Source organism: Penicillium canescens, assembly GCF_028828765.1.
Source record: "Penicillium canescens strain IBT 15451 chromosome Unknown utg000003l_segment0_segment0, whole genome shotgun sequence".
NCBI lineage: Eukaryota > Fungi > Ascomycota > Eurotiomycetes > Eurotiales > Aspergillaceae > Penicillium > Penicillium canescens.
Genome location: NW_026703965.1, coordinates 542669 through 561656, shown reverse-complemented (window position 1 = coordinate 561656; position 18988 = coordinate 542669). Strand labels below are relative to the sequence as shown.

At 48.5% G+C, this 18988-nt stretch overlaps 9 protein-coding genes across 9 annotated transcripts; 6 read left to right on the top strand and 3 right to left on the bottom strand.

The window, feature by feature from the left end:
• Window positions 1-282: 282 nt before the first annotated feature.
• Window positions 283-2277, top strand: N7446_003675 (serine hydrolase domain-containing protein; the record flags this gene model as incomplete). Its single annotated transcript, XM_058512424.1, has 4 exons — window positions 283-847; window positions 900-1022; window positions 1074-1338; window positions 1392-2277. 4 exons carry the CDS (start codon window positions 283-285, stop codon window positions 2275-2277), a joined length of 1839 nt encoding a protein of 612 aa, XP_058373753.1.
• A 1752-nt stretch (window positions 2278-4029) lies between these two features.
• Window positions 4030-4674, bottom strand: N7446_003674 (uncharacterized protein; the record flags this gene model as incomplete). Its single annotated transcript, XM_058512423.1, has 1 exon — window positions 4030-4674. The coding sequence occupies one exon, from the start codon at window positions 4672-4674 to the stop codon at window positions 4030-4032; it is 645 nt and encodes a 214-aa protein (XP_058373752.1).
• A 643-nt stretch (window positions 4675-5317) lies between these two features.
• On the top strand, window positions 5318-5531 carry N7446_003673 (uncharacterized protein; the record flags this gene model as incomplete). Its single annotated transcript, XM_058512422.1, is given in 2 exon segments — window positions 5318-5478; window positions 5492-5531. The coding sequence occupies 2 exon segments, from the start codon at window positions 5318-5320 to the stop codon at window positions 5529-5531; spliced, it is 201 nt and encodes a 66-aa protein (XP_058373751.1).
• A 732-nt stretch (window positions 5532-6263) lies between these two features.
• Window positions 6264-7807, top strand: N7446_003672 (uncharacterized protein; the record flags this gene model as incomplete). Its single annotated transcript, XM_058512421.1, has 3 exons — window positions 6264-6413; window positions 6466-6837; window positions 6884-7807. The coding sequence occupies 3 exons, from the start codon at window positions 6264-6266 to the stop codon at window positions 7805-7807; spliced, it is 1446 nt and encodes a 481-aa protein (XP_058373750.1).
• A 131-nt stretch (window positions 7808-7938) lies between these two features.
• On the bottom strand, window positions 7939-9108 carry N7446_003671 (uncharacterized protein; the record flags this gene model as incomplete). Its single annotated transcript, XM_058512420.1, has 1 exon — window positions 7939-9108. One exon carries the CDS (start codon window positions 9106-9108, stop codon window positions 7939-7941), a length of 1170 nt encoding a protein of 389 aa, XP_058373749.1.
• Window positions 9109-9445: 337 nt separating this feature from the next.
• N7446_003670 (uncharacterized protein) lies at window positions 9446-10861 on the top strand (the record flags this gene model as incomplete). Its single annotated transcript, XM_058512419.1, has 1 exon — window positions 9446-10861. One exon carries the CDS (start codon window positions 9446-9448, stop codon window positions 10859-10861), a length of 1416 nt encoding a protein of 471 aa, XP_058373748.1.
• A 1021-nt stretch (window positions 10862-11882) lies between these two features.
• N7446_003669 (acyl-CoA dehydrogenase family protein) lies at window positions 11883-13263 on the top strand (the record flags this gene model as incomplete). The annotated part of the gene is made up of 2 exons (XM_058512418.1): window positions 11883-12207; window positions 12266-13263. The coding sequence occupies 2 exons, from the start codon at window positions 11883-11885 to the stop codon at window positions 13261-13263; spliced, it is 1323 nt and encodes a 440-aa protein (XP_058373747.1).
• Window positions 13264-13688: 425 nt separating this feature from the next.
• ilv3 (dihydroxy-acid dehydratase ILV3) lies at window positions 13689-15826 on the top strand. Its single transcript, XM_058512417.1, has 4 exons — window positions 13689-13784; window positions 13841-15231; window positions 15286-15604; window positions 15657-15826. Exons 1-4 carry the CDS (start codon window positions 13717-13719, stop codon window positions 15709-15711), a joined length of 1833 nt encoding a protein of 610 aa, XP_058373746.1. The 5' UTR covers window positions 13689-13716; the 3' UTR covers window positions 15712-15826.
• Window positions 15827-17127: 1301 nt separating this feature from the next.
• On the bottom strand, window positions 17128-18393 carry N7446_003667 (cupredoxin domain-containing protein; the record flags this gene model as incomplete). The annotated part of the gene is made up of 4 exons (XM_058512416.1): window positions 17128-17733; window positions 17785-17853; window positions 17917-17952; window positions 18013-18393. The coding sequence occupies 4 exons, from the start codon at window positions 18391-18393 to the stop codon at window positions 17128-17130; spliced, it is 1092 nt and encodes a 363-aa protein (XP_058373745.1).
• Between the last annotated feature and the right edge of the window lie 595 nt (window positions 18394-18988).

Below are 18988 nucleotides of genomic sequence, written 5' to 3'. Positions count from 1 at the left end.
CGAACATCAGAGAAGTTGAAACTACGTTCCAAGCTTGACACCTGATTCTGCCTGAACCTTGGGACGCAAATTCAGGCTAACCATATTGGGAATGATCGACAAGCGAGTACGAACCAAACCTTAATTGACTCGATGACACCAGTTGACGAGTACGAACGGGTATGAACGTGGAAGGTCGCATCATCCATGCAGTGCTAGGATATAGCTGGTGAGTTTGCTTGTTTATAAATAAGGCCTTCGTCGTGTACTTGCGTCTGGTACTGCAAGTTCTATCACACCATCATGCATTTACTTTCAACATCAGCCGTCGCCTGCACATTAGTCTCTGCACTTATTTGCCTCTCGGATGCAATCCAACCCCCCACACCTCTCTCTCCATGGAGCGGCTGCGTTCCATATGGGCCACTTGTGCCTCGTCCAACCGATCTAGGGAAAGCTAAAATTATTCAGGATGCAACGGCAAAGCTGAGTCAGACTCTTGACGATGCTTTAGCTGGAAAGATAAAGGCCGGTTTTGACGTGGACCAGACTTCGTTTTCAATCGGATTCATATCTCCACAGAAGGGGAACGCAACTCTTGCAAACGGTGGCCTTATTTGGTCATACCATCACCTTGGGAAGAATAATGTGAACGGAACCAAGATCGCCGATGAAAATTCGCAGTATTTGATCGGATCGGTGTCCAAGTTGTTCACAGACATTCTGCTACTGAAGTCAAACATCAATCCGGATGACCCTATCACCAAATATTTACCGAGTCTTCAGGGAACCCAGTCGCTGATCCAGTGGGATAATATCACGCTCTCGGCTTTGTCAAACCATTTGGCAGGAATAACTGCAAATCCTCGTAAGTAAACATGCATCATTGCATTACTCCTTGCTGACTCGAACTATGTTAGCCTCATCGTTCGATTACTATTTTCTGCATTCAGTTTACGAGCAGCTTGGGTTCCCTGTTATTAGCAATGCAAGCTACCCACCATGTGGAGTAACAGGCCTCAACCGCGCATGCAATCAAACACGTATGGATGCATTTGAACAGACCTATGGCAGATTGACTGATATTGGATCAGAGATACTTGAAATGATGCGCAGTGCTCTGCCTGTGCAGCCACCCTACGGCCAACCAATATATTCCTCTGTAGCTTTCACGCTACTTAGTTTAGTTTTGGAGTCTCAAACCGGCAAAACGTACAGTCAAATGCTAAATGAAACAATGTTTGGTCCGCTCGGCCTGACAAATACGGGTGTATCCCCAGGAATATATGACTCAGCCGTTATTCCTCCTCTACCTGCTGCGGAGCAAGGATGGGGAGCAGATTATGGAGTCAATGCCCCGTATGAAGATCATCAACTCCTATTTGTCGTATTCCACGCTAATCAATATCCAGAGGAGGTGGGCTCTATTCTTCTCTAAGCGACCTTTCAATTTTGATGAGCAGCATCTTAGACTACACTATCCTTGATACCCCAGACCAAGTTCGCCAATGGCTTAAGCCACAGTCAATGACATCTTCAATTAACAATCTTGTTGGTCGACCATGGGAGATACAGCGAACAGAGAATCTAGTACCCGAAAATCCACACACCGTCGACATATTTGCGAAAAGTGGAGGTGCATCGGGCTATGTGGCCCAATTTTCGGTGGTTGATCAGTATGGAGCTGGCTTTGTTGTTTTGACAGCGGGTCCAAGAGAAGCGCCGACTGCGTCGATCCTCAACGAAGCCATAATCTCAACTCTTATCCCTGCGATTGACTCGGAAGCTCGTCGACAGGCGGAGCGATATACTGGAACCTTCGCTCCTGTGTTTTCTATCAGCACAGAAACAGCGGACCAAGACTTTTCCCCCAAATTAGTGCTATCCATGGACAACGGAACAGGAATCAAGATAGACTCCCTAACAAGAAGCGGATCTGACATACTGGGAGGTATTCAAAAGATCTGGGCCTCGGTTCTGCCCCAAGTTGGGATTTTGAATCCAGAAATGCGCATCTACCCGACTGACATCGAACGAGTAGCCGAAGGCGAAGATGGTGTGGTCCTTCAGGACTGGCGAATCAGCTTCGATATCGTGCCCTCTGACAACGCGGCTATTTCCGATCTGCCAGGACAGGGGAAACTGTCGAAAATGTGTTCCTCTTGGCAAACCATCGACTGGCTCTATTATGGTGGCAAATCACTCGACCGGGTTGTCTTCAAGGTCAATCAGACAGACGGGGCTGTACTTGGAGTTAATATTCCGTTTTTACGAAGTGGGCTGCTTGGGAAAATGTGATATTTTCGTGCAAATACGGTATTGGTCGTCTCGTGGCGCTGTGCGGGGTTGGGCGCTGTAGCAGGACATTTGGCAAGCAAGGTTGATACTCACTTTCTAATTTGAATTTCATCTTTTGGAGCTCGTACTAAAGCAAGACTCAAGAAGCCGATAGTCATGGCATCTATAATTCAGTGCCCGGCTGAAATCCTGGGTTTGATTTTAGACCATCTGTCTGCAAGTGATCGTGCGGCCATGTGTCGTGTCCATAGTTACTTACGCGCTATCACTCAGCCGCGCCTCTACTCGACTGTCGAATGGACTGCTGAAACTCCGTACTGGCCTCACATGCTACAATTCATCCACACTATCATTCGCAGACCTCAGCTAGCAGACTTCGTCAAATGTGTTCTATTGACCAGAAATACTCCTGATTGGACTCAGGCTGATAATCGCAATGAAGTTCCCAAGCTTCCGATTACCAATGTTGATATCGATGGCCTTGCAGATTGCGTTAAAGCATTCGAGGTGCCATATAGCGACCAGTGGATTGAAGCACTAAAACGAGGAACGTTGGATGCCTTTATCGCCCTTCTTTTATCACTCCTCCCAAACATAGAGGGATTTCACACAGGAAGAGGGTTTAGTCGGCAAACCCATTTCATAGGCAAGATACTCCGTTCAAGCCTGTGTGAAACACCTAAAACCAATCGCTTGCCTTGCTTCCAAAGGTCTTTCTCTGCGAACGTTGTGTGTAACGATCCTGGTGACAACGATGGTGAATATAAAGATCTCAAAAACACAGATGATGTTCTACCTCTATTCTATCTGCCGGGCGCGGTATTTTGCACTATTTTGATTGATAACCCCGTCAATTTTTCATGGCCTGGATCAAATCCACCGAATGCCACAAGGCTACTATCACTTCGGTTGATGATGTTAAGGGAAGGTCATCTTGGCCACATCCTGTCAGCAACTCCCAACCTTCAGAGTCTCGACTGGGAGTGGCTCTACCGCCCGGATCTAAGGGATGCGTTTGTCACAGACACTATCGATTTTGATCAAATATCCAAAGACTTATCTCATATACGGAACACCTTGACTGAGTTGAGCGTCACTGGGAAATGCTCCGGCTGTCATACGGAACCAGAGACGCCGCGGATCTACTTGAATGGATCCTTCAACGCTTTCAACAATCTCAACATTTTAAAGGTTTTAGAGGTCCCCCTTCCTTTCTTGATTGGATTTTCCCGAGATGAATGGTATTCGGTTCGCATCGAGGACGCTCTGCCAAAAAGTTTAAGGTGGCTTATAATCACGAGCGATATGATAGACGATGAACAATTTCAATGGACAGATTCAGATGTTCTATATTTGTTTCAACGCTGGTTTGAAGACTGGAAGAATTTGACACCTGACCTGCGGGGCGTCCAGTTTCACCGGAATCAGTCATTTTGTAAGCTCTGGGGCCCTGCTGTGAAAAAGAACTACGTTGACCTGGGTACCCGTGCTGGGATTTCGATTGTGATTAGTGGAGAAACTTGAACGTAGCACCATTTGTGATGGTATCTCGACATGCAATAGTTAACTCGGGCCACTGGATATGAATGGCTACTGATATCCACATCGCCCAGCCACTTGCGACGGAGTTTTCATGTCTTGTTCCCAAATTGGAAGATTCCTGACTCTAAGTAGGCACATACTCTCCTAATTACAAACATTCCATAAACAGATGAAGGAATCTGCCATTTTATGTGAAGTACACTGCTAAGATCACAAAACAGGATCTGTATAAATCTCAATGGAAGCCTCATCCACAAAGTTCTTCCATCCCGGAAAGCGCGCCCGGGGGATTATTAATATCCGATCCCCTGCTTGAAGGTTTTTCATCCAGCGCAGGTTTTGATCACTTCGGTAAACGATCTGATGATGCTTCGTGTCTTTCGAAGCATGTATATTTGTCACCAATCGAAGGTCCTCTCCTTGGGTGATATCATCTCTGCCCGGGGGCCTTGCAATGCCAAGATCAAACCAGGTCCAAGAATTCCGGTAGGTACCATAATCTTCACGATAGCTACTCCATCCTTGGTCATGGCTCCAGATATCGATTTTGATCTCTCGAACGGGGAACCGATCACCTTGAATGGCTTCGGATGTCAAATATGGAGTTCCCTCCCGGCAGTCATTCTCCGTAAAGCCTAGTTTATCCGTTCTATAGACTCCCGAGCGAACCCAATATTGGGCGTATTCTAGGACCTCTAAGACGAGTTCGGAAGGTAGCCGTCGCCGAAGGATGTTGAGAACGGCGATTGCATCTTCTGAGTGCCTGGGGTAATATGGATCGTCTTGATAGAACGCGTCTGACATAGCCCCAGTCGCAGAGTTTACTGTTTGAGCTATGGAGTTTGATGCGCCCATTGTGAGATGCCTCCGATGGTGGGGCTCTTGAGGTGAGGGGTTGTAGTTTGGGACCGCAGGCAATGAAATGGCGACCCAGTGAAAGAATAGTGGAGAAAAGAAAAGGTGAGCTGCATCAATATTTGTGGCTTCCCAAGATGTGCTGTTATGTTGTATTGACAGGAGGTCAGGGTGAGGCTCAAGCCCCACCTGTCGTGGCTTGGCATTGTGGCCTGGATTTAATGGCATTTATGAGCATCGATTCGACGGTGCGTCAACTAACTAGATCGCGATAGAAATCTCTAAGATGATCGACTGCAGACTGTCTATATGTGAATTCGTAGAGAAGTAGAGTCAGGGAATACGATGGCCTAGTACGTTAGCTTCCCTGTCTCTGCGTTCCATTAATTTCGGTGCAATTATTGATATCCATTACTGCAGTCGGGCTTCCAACAACTTTCCGTTACCGATCCGAAGGAAACGTTCGAAATCGTTACAGCACCCTGGCGTTCGAGCTCCCAAGGGATGAAGCGCGGATGCCGGAAAAGCAGTATGACCTGCAGCGCATGTCAGGGATGGGCGATCGACTTGGCAGGGAATTTGCGGAGCTTGAGGCAGAGTATTGTGCGAGTCAATGGATGCACAAATGCTTGATTAGGCCACAATGGTGGCAGCTGCGATTTACTCCAAAGTTTACGATATGGAAGTTGCTCTGACTAGCCCCGAGATTTCTCTTCGCGTCGAGGATGCCATCAGACACATCCTTCAGCCGGCCACAATCAGTGTGAAGATGATTGATGAGGACCCCGAGGAAGAGACTTCAAGGTATCTATTCTAGGTCAGCTCAATGTGAAGTTGGGACCGGAACAGGCCGCTGAGTTAAGGAAAGAGAAGAAGTATATCGAACTTGAACAATCGTATTTGTGATTTGAGCTATCAACGCTTAAGATTGTGTGTACTTTTGCGGAATTATGGGGTGTCCAGGTGAAGAGTGGTAGAGCTTTTATCTTCCAATTGGCGCAGCGAATAATATTCTACGTTTTTGCACGACAATATTAGATGGTATGTCCGTTCTTAGTGATATTCGTTATGTTGAGCAGTTCCTGAACGGATACTCTGAGCCACTTTGATAGCCAGCCTTCGTCCCTCGATCCCCATGATATCGAGCAGGGTGCCTTTTAATTAGGATGGTATGATGAGATCCCTTCTCAATGATGATCTTTGCTTCATTAAGTCCATTCATTTGTCTTTCCTACGGAGTCGTTCAATCTTGGGGAAATATAAATGAGGCACGGGTGCAAAATGTAGTATCTTTGGGTGACCGATGCAGTAAACCGCATCCAGTTCAATGCACATTCGAGCCAAAGCTAACATTCACTTCACTCAGCACGATCTCAGTTTAGCCCCGGAGTGGACCATATTATGTTTACATATCCACAATGCTTATCTCCGCGGAAGAAAAATTACATTTGCTCCGCCGTGGGGCCACGCGCGTCGCGGACCTCGACCGACTGTTATCTGTCGGGAAATCTGATATAAAGCATCGCATGTCTCCTTAACCGTATGAAAATAAATCTTTCAGTTCCCTTGTTCGCTTCAAAATTCTGACCATGCCGGTCATCGAGAGTGGAACACCAAGCCACCAGCAAGACGAGACGAAAAAGTCTGAGACTCTTGTCAACGGCAGAGATGTCGAAGAAGTCACGACTCATTCGTACCGCCCTAGCAGATGGCAGAGCAACATAACAATCATCAGTTGCGTAAGTCGGGGTACCGAGATTGTAAACGCTATTTACTTGCTAACTTTTCTAGTATATTGCCAACTTCAGCGATGGATTCCAAAATACCCTCGCTAATCCTACCAATGTCATCTTCAAGCAGGTGCTTGGCTCCGATGCGTATTCCTCTGAAATGAAGACGCGAATCAGCAATTCTCTGCTGGTTGGTGCTATTCTCGGTGTTGTCGCCCTCGGATACACATCTGATATGTTCTCGCGACGGGCGGGATTGCTGTTCACTTCCTCACTTGTGGCCATTGGCACATTGATGTCGGCACTGGCTCTTCAGGTGCATCCCTCGGGCAACATGTTATGGTACTTTGTGGTTGTTCGTGGCATTGCTGGATTCGGCGTCGGGGGTGAATACCCTCCTAGTGCGGCAGCTGGTATTGAAGAAACGGATGATGTGAGTATTCTAGCCTCCTAGTGCTCGTACTTTGCTGATTCATTAGGTCATGAGAAAATATCGCGGTCCAATGTTTGTTTCCTTTACAACGTTGATGGCTACCCTCGCCGGTCCAATCCTGATGATCATCTACTTAATCACGCTGATTGCCAGCGACAACAACCTCGTCATCGCTTTCCATGCGATTTACTCCATTGCAACTATCCTCCCAGTTGCAATTATCATTCTCCGGATTTTCATGGTTGACTCGTCACTCTTCCACTATTCCAACCTTACACGCCAGCCTAAATCACTTCGCCTTTACCTTCTCCTGGCTAAGCGATACTGGTGGAGACTGTTGACAACATCACTGGCCTTCTTTCTGTACGATTTTATCAACTTCCCGAACAGCATCATGTCCAGCACGATCATCTCCTCGCTTGTCAAGGACCACGATGTGCGGACCACCGCCATCTGGCAGGTCATTCTAGCAGTGCTTCCAGTTCCCGGTGTTGTAGTCGGGGCTTGGCTCACAAATGCCATTGGACGGCGTTGGACCGGTATATTGGGCTTCGCAGGCTACGTGGTTCTCGGTTTTGTCATTGGCGGAACTTATACCAAGCTTTCTCAGAGCATTGCGGCATTCGTTGTTCTATACGGCTTGCTGCAAGCATTCGGTCACATGGGACCAGGTGCTACTATTGGACTTATCTCATCCGAGTCTTTCCCGACTGCTATGCGTTCCATGGGGTATAGCGTTGCGACAGCCTTTGGCAGAACGGGCGCTGCAGTTGGAACACAATGCTTCACCCCCTTGCAGGAAAATGCCGGCAACAGCTCCACTTTTTACCTGGCTGGAGGTGTTGCCATCCTTGGAATGATGGTATACTACTTGCTGCCTGAAAGTGGAGAGTTGGACTTGGAGAAGGAGGACAAGATTCTCAGGGAGTACCTGATGCAGCACGGTTTCACGACTGATATGAAGGAGTAGATGATGTTCACAACAAAACATAGAGCATAGATCGTAGATCAATCTTAGACGATAGATACCCGGCGGTCGGATGAACAATAATACATGTCATGATAATGAGCAGCAGAAAAAGAGAGTTACAATCTCGACGATCAATCCAATGCTTGCACAACTTGCGCCCAATCGCCAAAGCCATAAGCTCCTGGCACATTTTCCCCATCAAACAAACTCGCCATAACGACTCGATCGGACTGTTCGCCCTCCCATGGCTCTCGACCATGCTGTGCAATGGTATTATCATATACTAAGACATCGCCTTCCTGCCAACGATGCAACACCCGAATCTCATCCGTAATCTTCGCCAGATGCGCAAGGTATTTGTCAGGGATAGGCGTCCCATCGCCAAAGAGCTGCTGCGTTACCTTCCTGCGTGCCTCAATATCACTCTGCGCTCTTTTCCAGTATGCTGCCAATCCACTAAACAGCGTTGGCAGGTTTGTGTTCTGCTGGGTACGAATCACAGGTAATCGGTGCGTGAGAACGAGTCCATCATCAGTCCATTCCCACGTGGTATGTTTCCCTCTGCCATAGCGCGCAATCTGAGCCTCAATCTTCTTTCGTTTAGTCTCCTCATGGTCCCCATCTCGAATTTCTTTTCCAAACGCTTGGCGAAGAGTTGATCCGCCTTGGTATTGCCTTTCTACCTGGTAGGTGACTCTGCTGAGAATCCCCTTCTCTGCTAGCTCGTCGATGAACTCTGGGATTTCTTGCTGAGCCCGGTGGAATAGCTCCAAGGAAGAGGATATGGGCGATTCACCACCTTTGTTTGGAGCGCGATGGCCATAAAAGAATATATATTCGGGCGCATGTGGTACCTGAGGTGATTCGTTGTGATTATAGATCAACACCTCCTTTGGAGCTTCGTTGGCTGGTGCCACGTTCGGCGCGAGAAGTGGTCTATCGACTACGATCCCGATGATTTCATGGGGCTTGTATCCGAAGGCATGTGCGAATTTGCTGAAGTCCTCTGCGTTGTGAATTGGCAGATTGCGGAACAAGAGAGTGCCATGTCGCGCGAGCTTCTCGGTAAATATGCCCTCATCTGCTTGAAGCGACTTTATTGTATCCACTACTTCGTCAAGACTTGGCTTGGCACCTTGCTCAGGATGTAACGCAAGCGGGATAACAGTATTCTTAGGATGAGGTGGTCCCAGTGTACGTTGGTTGGAGGATGGTAACTCAAAGGGCTCAAATCGGGTGATGACAGACGACGGGTCTCTCAGCTGGAGCTTTTCAACTTGTATCTCGGTCGCGGTTGTCATATTGTCTTCAATGTTAATGGGTAGTGATAAGAGGTAAGAAGATATTGCCCATTTGTAGTTGAGCCCACCAAAGTGGCTGAAGGTTATTGGATGATCCTTATTGATTGGTGATACAGCGCATCTTTCAAGGCAATTATTGTCTCATTGCTTATTGCCAAGATATATCAGTATTATGCCATGCGCGTATATCTTGCGTGCTTGTCTGGGCAACATCCCGCTAAACCTCGGGCTAAGTTACCCATATAAAAGCCCTGTGTATGACTTTTGCTTGGAGCTGATAATTGAAAGTTAACAGGGTCTGCATCTTGTATGTCTCTCGCAGGAAAGTCGCACAATCATGTCATCATCCTCGAAGGCAGAACCAGAAGCAAAATCCAACATTGCGAGGGTGGTCGAAAGCCAAGATGAGCAACTACCATCGCGACCAAATTTCTTCTATAGCACACTGTTCCAAATACTGATCGTGGGAACGTGTGCATTCTGTGCCCCTGGAATATGGACCGCAATGAACGGCCTGGGTGTGGGCGGATCCCAAAGCCCTGACTTGGTGAACGCTGCCAATGCCTTGTTATATGCCTTCATGACAGTAACTTGTTTTGCCGGCCCTTGGATCACCAATGCTATCGGATTCCGGTATACTCTCGCGCTTGGGTCAATTGGATACCCGCTATACGCCGCGGGTCTCTATCTCAACAATCGCAGTGGTGCCACCTGGCTTGTGTATTTCGGCTCAGTGACTTGTGGAATCAGCGCTGGCTTTTTCTGGAGTGTTGAAGGTGCCGTCGCGACAGGTTATCCTGAGAGCCACAAGCGTGGTCGGTACATTGCGACATGGTTCACCTTTCGCAATTTTGGAAATATCATTGGCGGTGCTGTCTCTCTCGGCATCAACCATACAGTTAATCACCGCGGCCAGGTTGGGTACCAGACGTATCTCGCATTCATTGCCATTCAATGTCTCGGGTTATTCTTTGGTCTTCTCTTGTCCAACCCTGAGAAGGTCCAGCGAGATGATGGGACACGCATTGAGGCACCTCGGGGCATACATTGGCGTGAAGAACTACGCGCGATGTGGCGGCTGCTGAGGAGTAAATCCATCCTGCTCCTAGTGCCCCTATTCTGGTATTTTGGGTGGCTCCAAGCATACCCAGGCACATATCTCGCGACATACTTTACTGTTCGCTCGCGAGCACTCGGAAGCTTTATGAATGCGGTCGTTGGCACACTGGCGACCTGGCTGAGTGGCTCACTGGTTGACCTGCCCTGGTTGAAAAGTCGAAAGCATCGGGCTGTCGTCACATTCACGCTGATCGCCATGATGAATAGCGCGACCTGGATCTGGGCTGTGATTATCCAGAACGAGTATCGGCATACCAACCCTGTCCTGGACTGGGAGGATCAACGAACTTTCGGTCGTGGGTTTGGACTGTACCTTTTTGAGCGCATCAGTCAGGCACTGGTAGAGAATTATATCTACTGGTGCATTTCAAATCTTTCAGATTCACCTGGTGATCAGATTCGATACAGTTCATTGTTGAGAGGAATCGAGACTGCTGCTGTCGCGGTTGGGTTTGGTGTGCAGGCTGTGCCGACTGCGTTGATTGCCACGGCAAGCATCAATCTGGGTTTGTGGTTTATCGCGTTGCCATTCAGCTATTATGCCACTTTACAAGTCGTCCGCAGATTCGAACTCTTAGAGAAACGAAGTGATGTGGGAAGAGAAGATCCTCAGACTTCAAGTCAGGGAGAATAAAGAACTGAGTTCTTAACGCAAATCGAGAAACAGAATTTAAGCAAACATTATAACAAGTCCCATGTCACGGCCCATTTTTAACCCACATCGATCTTTGTGTTCCACATCGAGAATATGTGTCACATAGGAAGTTCCCATAATTATTCTCCTCAACTACGTCCTGAGATTGACATACATCCATTTTGGCGGGCCCACCAAGAAAATATACGTCCTTGATGTAGTCCAAGTATCATACACTACAATCGGCTATCTAGGATCTACCAGTGGATAAGTGTGCAAATCAAACAATGATTTCATAGTGGATGAAACATGATTTTCAGTGCATAACTCAAGTCCCCATGCAACCGAGGGGCGGTTCGACGCAGCCGATCACCGACGTACGGCAGACTAGTAAGGCCATCAGCTCAAAACTAATTTCCCCCATAAATCTCTCACCGTCTCCCTTACCGCCTTAGATAATTACATGTCATTCTACAATGACATGGAAAATGTTGTAACACGATTAGATAGACCGCTTTTTAGGCCTTTTTTTAGACCGTTTTTTAGACCGCCTATCGCAAAATCGAAGAATAAGTTTATATTATCTTACTTTCTAAACTTTTTGGTTTAGAGAGTGCTTTTTATAGAAGATAAAATTCAATCTAATCTATAATAGTTGTGTTGTACTAGGTGTTAGCACCCTACTGTGAGAGCTCAGTAAAGTGGGACGTGAACCCAAAAGGCTACTATGACTACCATCAGGCAGTCATACTCTCACACCTATTAAGTACGCGCTCAGCTCACGTGCCGACTTCAGTCGCCCATGTAATCTCTGTCAGTCAGACCCTATTGGTCCTAACGGTATGCATAGCGGTGGCAGTATTAGTAATATATATGCGGCAGAATTAGTTTTGAGCTGATGGCCTTAACAGACTGCCGTACCGGCGCCAAGACCTGGAATCGGCTATATGGGAACCCCAGACGGGGTATATATTCCAACCGAATACTCAAGCTCTTTCACATATCAAATACAGTTGCAAAAATGTATCGCTCACAGTGTCAGCGGGCTCTGCGGTCGCAGCGACTTGCACCCTTAAGAGTCACATCATTCCGGACCTCGCCTTCCCTTCAAGCTCGTGCGGCTTTCTCCACATCGGGGCGGCGCGACATCATGAGTATGACCGGCTTTACGGAGGAACAGCTCACAGTTCGTGAGGCCATTTCAAATATTTGCTCCAAGTTCCCCAACACATATTGGCAGGAGCGGGACCAACAAGAAAAAGATCCCAAAGAGTTCCACGCTGCTTTAGCAAAGGATGGATGGCTCGGTATTGCTCTACCCGAACACCTCGGAGGTGCAGGTTTAGGTAAATTGGCACTCATTGAAATACGAATTTTCGAGGAATATTGCTAATAATTAATTAGGTATCTCTGAGGCTACAATGATGATGCAGACTATTACACAATCTGGCGCAGGTATGGCCGGTGCCCAAGCTATCCATGCAAATGTGTATGCCACGCAGCCATTAGCCAAGTTCGGCACCAAGGAGCAGCTCGAAACCACGATCCCAAACATCATCAATGGCACATGGCGAACATGCTTCGGTGTGACTGAACCAAACACAGGCTTGGAGACCCTTAAGCTCAAGACCCTCGCCAAGAAGACCGACGATGGGTACTCTGTTGCCGGTCAGAAGATTTGGATCACTTGTGCGCAGGTCGCATCGAAGATGATCCTTTTGGCCCGGACTACACCCCTCGAAGAAGTCAAGAAGACGACCGAGGGTCTCTCAATATTCTGTATTGATATCGACCGCGAGAACCCTGGACTGGATCTGCGCAAAATCAAGAAGATGGGTGGACGTGCCGTGGATGCCAATGAGGTCTTCTTCGACAACTATAAGATCCCCATCAACACCCTAATTGGCCGTGAAAACGACGGATTCAAGATCATTCTTCATGGTATGAACGCCGAGCGTTGTCTTCTTGCAGGCGAGGCTCTCGGATTGGGCTACGCTGCTCTGGAGAAGGCTTCGCAGTACGCAAAGGACCGTGTGGTATTCGGACGACCGATCGGCCAGAACCAAGGTGTTTCTCACCCTTTAGCTGACGCATACATGAAGTTGGAGGCCGCCAAGTTAGCAACTTACCACGCCGCAAAATTGTATGACGCCAACGATAGATCGGTTCCCTTCCACGAAATCGGCGTGGCATGCAACAGTGCTAAGTATCTGGCCGCAGAGGCTGCCTTCACAGCCTGTGAGCGGGCAGTGTTGGCCCATGGCGGTATGGGTTATGCTATGGAGTATGATGTTGAGCGGTATATGCGCGAGTGCTTTGTGCCTCGCATTGCGCCCGTCAGTCGGGAGATGATTCTGAACTATGTCAGCGAGAAGGTGCTTGAACTGCCGAGGAGCTACTAGATATCTGCTTACTTAAAGTAAATACAAAGCCGTACATACTGTACCATCTGTCCAAGAGAGCATAAAGACATGGTGTGATTTATGTAGCGAAGTCTGCATGGCCTACTTCGAGTCATGGTGTCAATTTTAGGATGTAACAATCGCCGTAACTCACAACATTGTTGCAATATCCATAAGCAATATTGGCTCAGACTCAAGCCATTGTACACCCAAATTGAACCCAAACACCGTCTCGATGTAGTTCGGCAGTTTATGCTTGTTATGCAGATGACAACGAGCCGCCTACAATTGGTCGCCCCCGGGTGGTGGGGCGCCGGGGAGGAAGACTCAAACTCCGACCTTCCTAAGCTCCCGCCTTTTATTTCTTGCTCCCCTCCCTTCTCCAGACTTTTGACTCAATTGATCGTATCTAGTACAGACTTGTCTCTAGATTAGATCCTTATATCAATCAAAATGCTGCCTCAGACTCGGGCGCGTATGCCCGCCGCTCTCCGGAGCTTGTCCCGGTCCACCGCGACTGCGTGAGTCCATCTGTCAGTTGCTTCAAACGGTTACTAACTCGTACATTACTCTTTAGCCGGACTCTCTCGACCACCATCCCCCGCTTCCAGAATGACAAGGCCCTCAACAAGGTCTCACGCCATATCACGCAGCCCAAGTCCCAGGGTGCCTCCCAGGCGATGTTGTACGCGGTCGGTCTCAAGGAGGAGGACATGAACAAGGCACAGGTCGGAATTTCGTCAGTGTGGTTCAACGGTAACCCTTGCAACATGCACTTGCTCGACCTGAACAACAAGGTTCGCCAGGGTGTGCAGGACCAGGACTTGATTGGTTTCCAGTTCAACACCGTCGGTGTCAGTGATGCCATTAGTATGGGTACCTCCGGTATGCGTTACTCTCTGCAGAGTCGTGATCTGATTGCCGATTCCGTGGAGACGGTTATGGGTGGACAGTGGTACGATGCCAACATCAGTATTCCCGGTTGTGACAAGAACATGCCCGGTGTCCTGATGGCCATGGGTCGTGTCAACCGCCCCAGTCTGATGGTCTACGGTGGTACTATCAAGCCCGGTTGCGCCGTTACCCAGAACAACGCCGATATCGATATCGTTTCCGCTTTCCAGGCCTACGGTCAGTTCATCACCAAGGAGATCACCGAGCCCCAGCGTTTCGACGTCATCCGCCACGCCTGCCCTGGTGAGGGTGCCTGTGGTGGTATGTACACCGCCAACACCATGGCCTCGGCCATTGAAACCATGGGTATGACTCTTCCCGGTTCTTCCTCCAACCCTGCCAACTCGCAGGCCAAGTACCTCGAGTGTCTCGCTGCTGGTGGCGCTATCAAGAAGCTCCTCGCTGAGGACATCCGCCCTCGTGACATCCTCACCCGTCAGGCCTTCGAGAATGCCATGGTCGTTGTCAACATCACCGGTGGATCGACCAACGCCGTGCTACACTTGATCGCCATTGCCGACTCCGTTGGCATCAAGCTCACCATCGACGACTTCCAGGCTGTGTCTGACCGCATTCCTTTCCTGGCTGACCTCAAGCCCTCCGGCAAGTACGTCATGGCTGACCTGCACGCCATCGGTGGAACCCCCGCTCTCCTGAAGCTCCTCCTGAAGGAGGGCCTCATCGATGGCTCTGGTATGACCGTTACTGGCGAGACCATGGCCCAGAACCTCGAGAAGCTACCCGGCTTCCCCGATGACCAGAAGATCATCCGTCCCTTCTCCAACCCCATCAAGGAGACTGGTCACATTCAAATTCTCCGTGGATCTCTCGCCCCTGGCGGTAGTGTCGGAAAGATCACCGGTAAGGAGGGTATGTCCTTCACCGGAAAGGCCCGTGTTTTCGACAGCGAGGATGACTTCATCGCCGCTCTGGAGCGCGAGGAGATCAAGAAGGATGAGAAGACTGTTGTTGTCATCCGCTACTGCGGTCCTAAGGGTGGACCTGGCATGCCTGGTGCGTGAAGATTATCAACTTGATTGGTTTTGACTCCACTAACAACCTTTGTAGAAATGCTCAAGCCCTCTTCCGCCCTCATGGGTGCCGGTCTCGGTAACTCCGCTGCTCTTATTACCGACGGTCGCTTCTCCGGTGGCTCCCACGGTTTCCTGATCGGTCACATTGTTCCCGAAGCCGCCGTTGGCGGTCCTATCGGTCTGGTCAACGACGGCGACATTATCACCATCGATGCTAACAAGCGTCTCCTTGATCTCGAAATCCCCGAGAGCGAGATCGCTGAGCGTCGCAAGAACTGGGAGGCCCGCAAGGCTGCCGGCCAGCTCCCTGAGACCGGTCTCACCATGCGCGGTACCCTTGGCAAATATGCTAGGTAAGTTTTCTCGTTATATTCTCTTGGAATACCCGCTAACAATGGGTCACAGAACCGTCCGGGATGCTAGCCAGGGCTGTATCACCGACGCTGTTGATGTAGAGTAAACTTTTCTTTGTTTTTTGGGTCTCGGGCCTTTGTCGGAACATAAAAGCGATTTACCGTTTGGAGCCTGTGTTATATGATATCATTTTTGAATAATACTTCCTACCTTTTCAGCCCAGCCTCCCTAAAAGATTCCTTGAGATATGCACTATAGTGCCGTTATTATAAGGTTGCAGTCAGCGGATCACCCGCCTTGCCTGCAACAACCTTGGAAGGACCAAGTATTGGGTTGGCACCATCACACGATTCTGACCTAGACCTTGAGACTGTTTGGGTAATTGCAAGGAAGGAGGGTGGTAAAAGGGGGGTCTTTTGCTTAGTATAGGAAAACACCGCTGACTATTAAACGCTTGCAAAGAACCCTAAATAAAGAGCCTCCTGTTTATTTGCGACGAACTCTCCAGGCTTTTCTATAATCAACCAACAGTACCGCGTTTGTCGCGAGTGGTTTGATATCATATGTTACCGGCACAAGGGGAAATTTATAGTAAAAGCACTATTAGTTAATAACCTCCTTGAGACGAGTTCCAGTTACCTTGTGTAGCACCGCGGCGTGGTGTCGGCGGCATGGTTCGCTTAGGCGATAAATTCAGATGGGCGATTCATTGAAGTTGCTCGCGGAAGCCGAAATCGGCTTGATGGGGAGGTAATACCACCCCACATGTATTATACGAGATGCGGAATCTTTCAGAATTTCGCGTGAATTGTTTCGTAATGTACGGTTATTTCCTGTACATTAACCGATCATGGATTTCAGTACATCGCAATTCCTATACAACGATCTATATAAACGGGTTTAGCCATTCATTAGCATAAAATGAAATCTCTTAAATGTTTGACCAGCCGGGCAGGGCACCACCACTGAATATCGTCCTATTACTTCCAGCACTTGAAAATGGGCAGAAAGGAGATGCAAGGAGACAAGCAAAAGTAGCGAAAACTATGGATGAAAGGGTATACTCGCCTGGAAGTTCGTGGGTTTTGTATAGACGGTCCAATACTTCACGAATGGCACTGTATGCCATTTATGAAAGATTTTATATTCCAATTGCGCACTCATCCGATCAGCACGGGAGCTAATTTCTCTCCATTTAGCATGAGTATCAACATGAGCAAAGATCCTTGCTCTGGGATTTGATCAGGTATGTACTTCCTCAAACACGAGAAATACGGGGTAATCTGGGAGCGATCCACACGTCAAATGACGATAGAAGTATAAAATGCAGCTTATTATTTGCTATAACAAAACAGGAAAGGAACCATAGGTATCACTATATAAACAAAACAGCCTCAAAACACATATCCAAATCAAGCAAAAGACACCCACAACACCACAACACCACAGGAACCCAAAAACACTTGCACTGACCTCTCAACCTAGTCATCTAAACTCTTAGCTCCTACATCGCCAGAACATCTCAAGATCGATTGTTATCCGGTGCCTCGTAAATCATAGGATGACCCTCCAACTCCGTTGGTGCCAGATGCGGGCGGTGCGCTGGTGGTGGCTCGTTCCAACTCCAATGACCCTGCTGTGTCGACGGAGATCCATGCGAGGAAATATTCTCTGTCGCCGGTGAAAATGTACGCACATTCGGATCCGGGCTGGAAACAGCACTGATATCAATGTGGGTGGGTTTCGTGCTACTGTTGGACATCTCACTCTTGCGGTTGCTGTTGCTATGGGCGTCCGAGTTGAACAGTGCCCACCGTGCCGTTCGCTCAGTGCGTCCGTCTTGAGAGGACATCCACTGCGAGTATACACGATTGCGACCGAGGACGAAGAATAGCGCTACCAGAATTGCCACGAATGCTACTGCTGCGACGGAGATACCTGCGATAGCTCCGGTGGACAGGCCGTGTTTGCCGGATGAGCTGCCGCTGTTTGTTGCGCTTGTGGTTGAGCTTGTGCTTGTTTCTGTTGAAGTACCCCCGCCTTCAGCGGGCATGGATTGCCCAGGGACTAGCATGTAAGGATAGTCAAGTGCTTTCTTGTATTGTGAAGTAAATGTCTCGGTCGTATTCTACCGATTTGTGTCAGTCCGAATCAAGACGACAAAATCTGGGCGTCATACCGGATTTATCACGCCAACCATACCATTCTTCAAACAAGAGTCTATTGCGGTACAATAGAAAAACGTTGGCTACGGACAGGAAAGTTAGCTTGCGGTTCTGTAGTACAGGGAGGATTCAAATCGACTACATACCTTAGTGTCATTTACCCTAAGTGACCAAGTTGGAGGCTATCCTTGTTGTCAGTATCAGTCAACAACAAATCTTTTTGATTGGTTCATTTGACTCACGTCCCCGATGAGTTGTCCATCCACTTCATTGAACGTGTCAAACATTCCCGAATAGAAGATATCCCCGCTAGCTGGCACACATGGCGCGAGATAGTCTGCTTTCACGACCGAATGATTGGTGGGATAGAATTGGAAGGTGACGATATCCCCAACATTGGCCGTAATGCTGCTGGGTAAATATTGATGTGGATCAGACTTATGTCCAACTTGAATTGTATGAGTCGCGATACCAGTCGATGTTGAGGTTCTAGTAGCCGACGAGGACGAGTCTGACGTCGGAGACCCTATGGTTACGACGGAGCCGTAATTCTGGGCTGTTGCCATGGTCGCCAGAACCAGCGCTGCGAGCAGTGGCCGGACCAGCTGGCGCACGAACAGCATTATGGACTGACAGTCAACAGCTTGTTATCAAATGTGGAATTTGCCGTATTTTGGTTATTTCGATTATCAAGGGTGGGAGGAGGGAAAAGGAGAGAGAAAAGGCACTGGGCCGGGGGACAAAGAAACCCATTTCTTCGGACGGGGGTGCGAATCAGGAACTGGTTTCCATTGGGCTGAAAGGACTCGAACATAATTCATTGATAATAATACCTCGACAGGCAGGGTTTTGCGATCGGCAGTCAGAGATACTCCAACTTAAAGCTTGCGCTCACTTCTTAGGGCTTGCCCCGCTGCTTCTTATTCGCGCTATATCTAACGGGGCTCTGAGGACATTAAGAGTGACCTTTCTACATTATTTTGACTTTAATCTTGCTTCGACGGTCAAAACAGCTTCTTCCTACCACTACAACCAAGTTACTAACAGTTAAAACCATTGACAAGTCACCAGCGCTGTCTGTGCGTCGCGAATGGAAGTATTCTGGCCCCCCAACCACAGCTGATTCCGTTTTCTTCTGCAGTCAGCAGCGCCTTGCATAAGGCCATCCGTAGTCGCCGCTTTGTTCCAATAAAAGATTAGTTTCAGCGGCACTAGTTC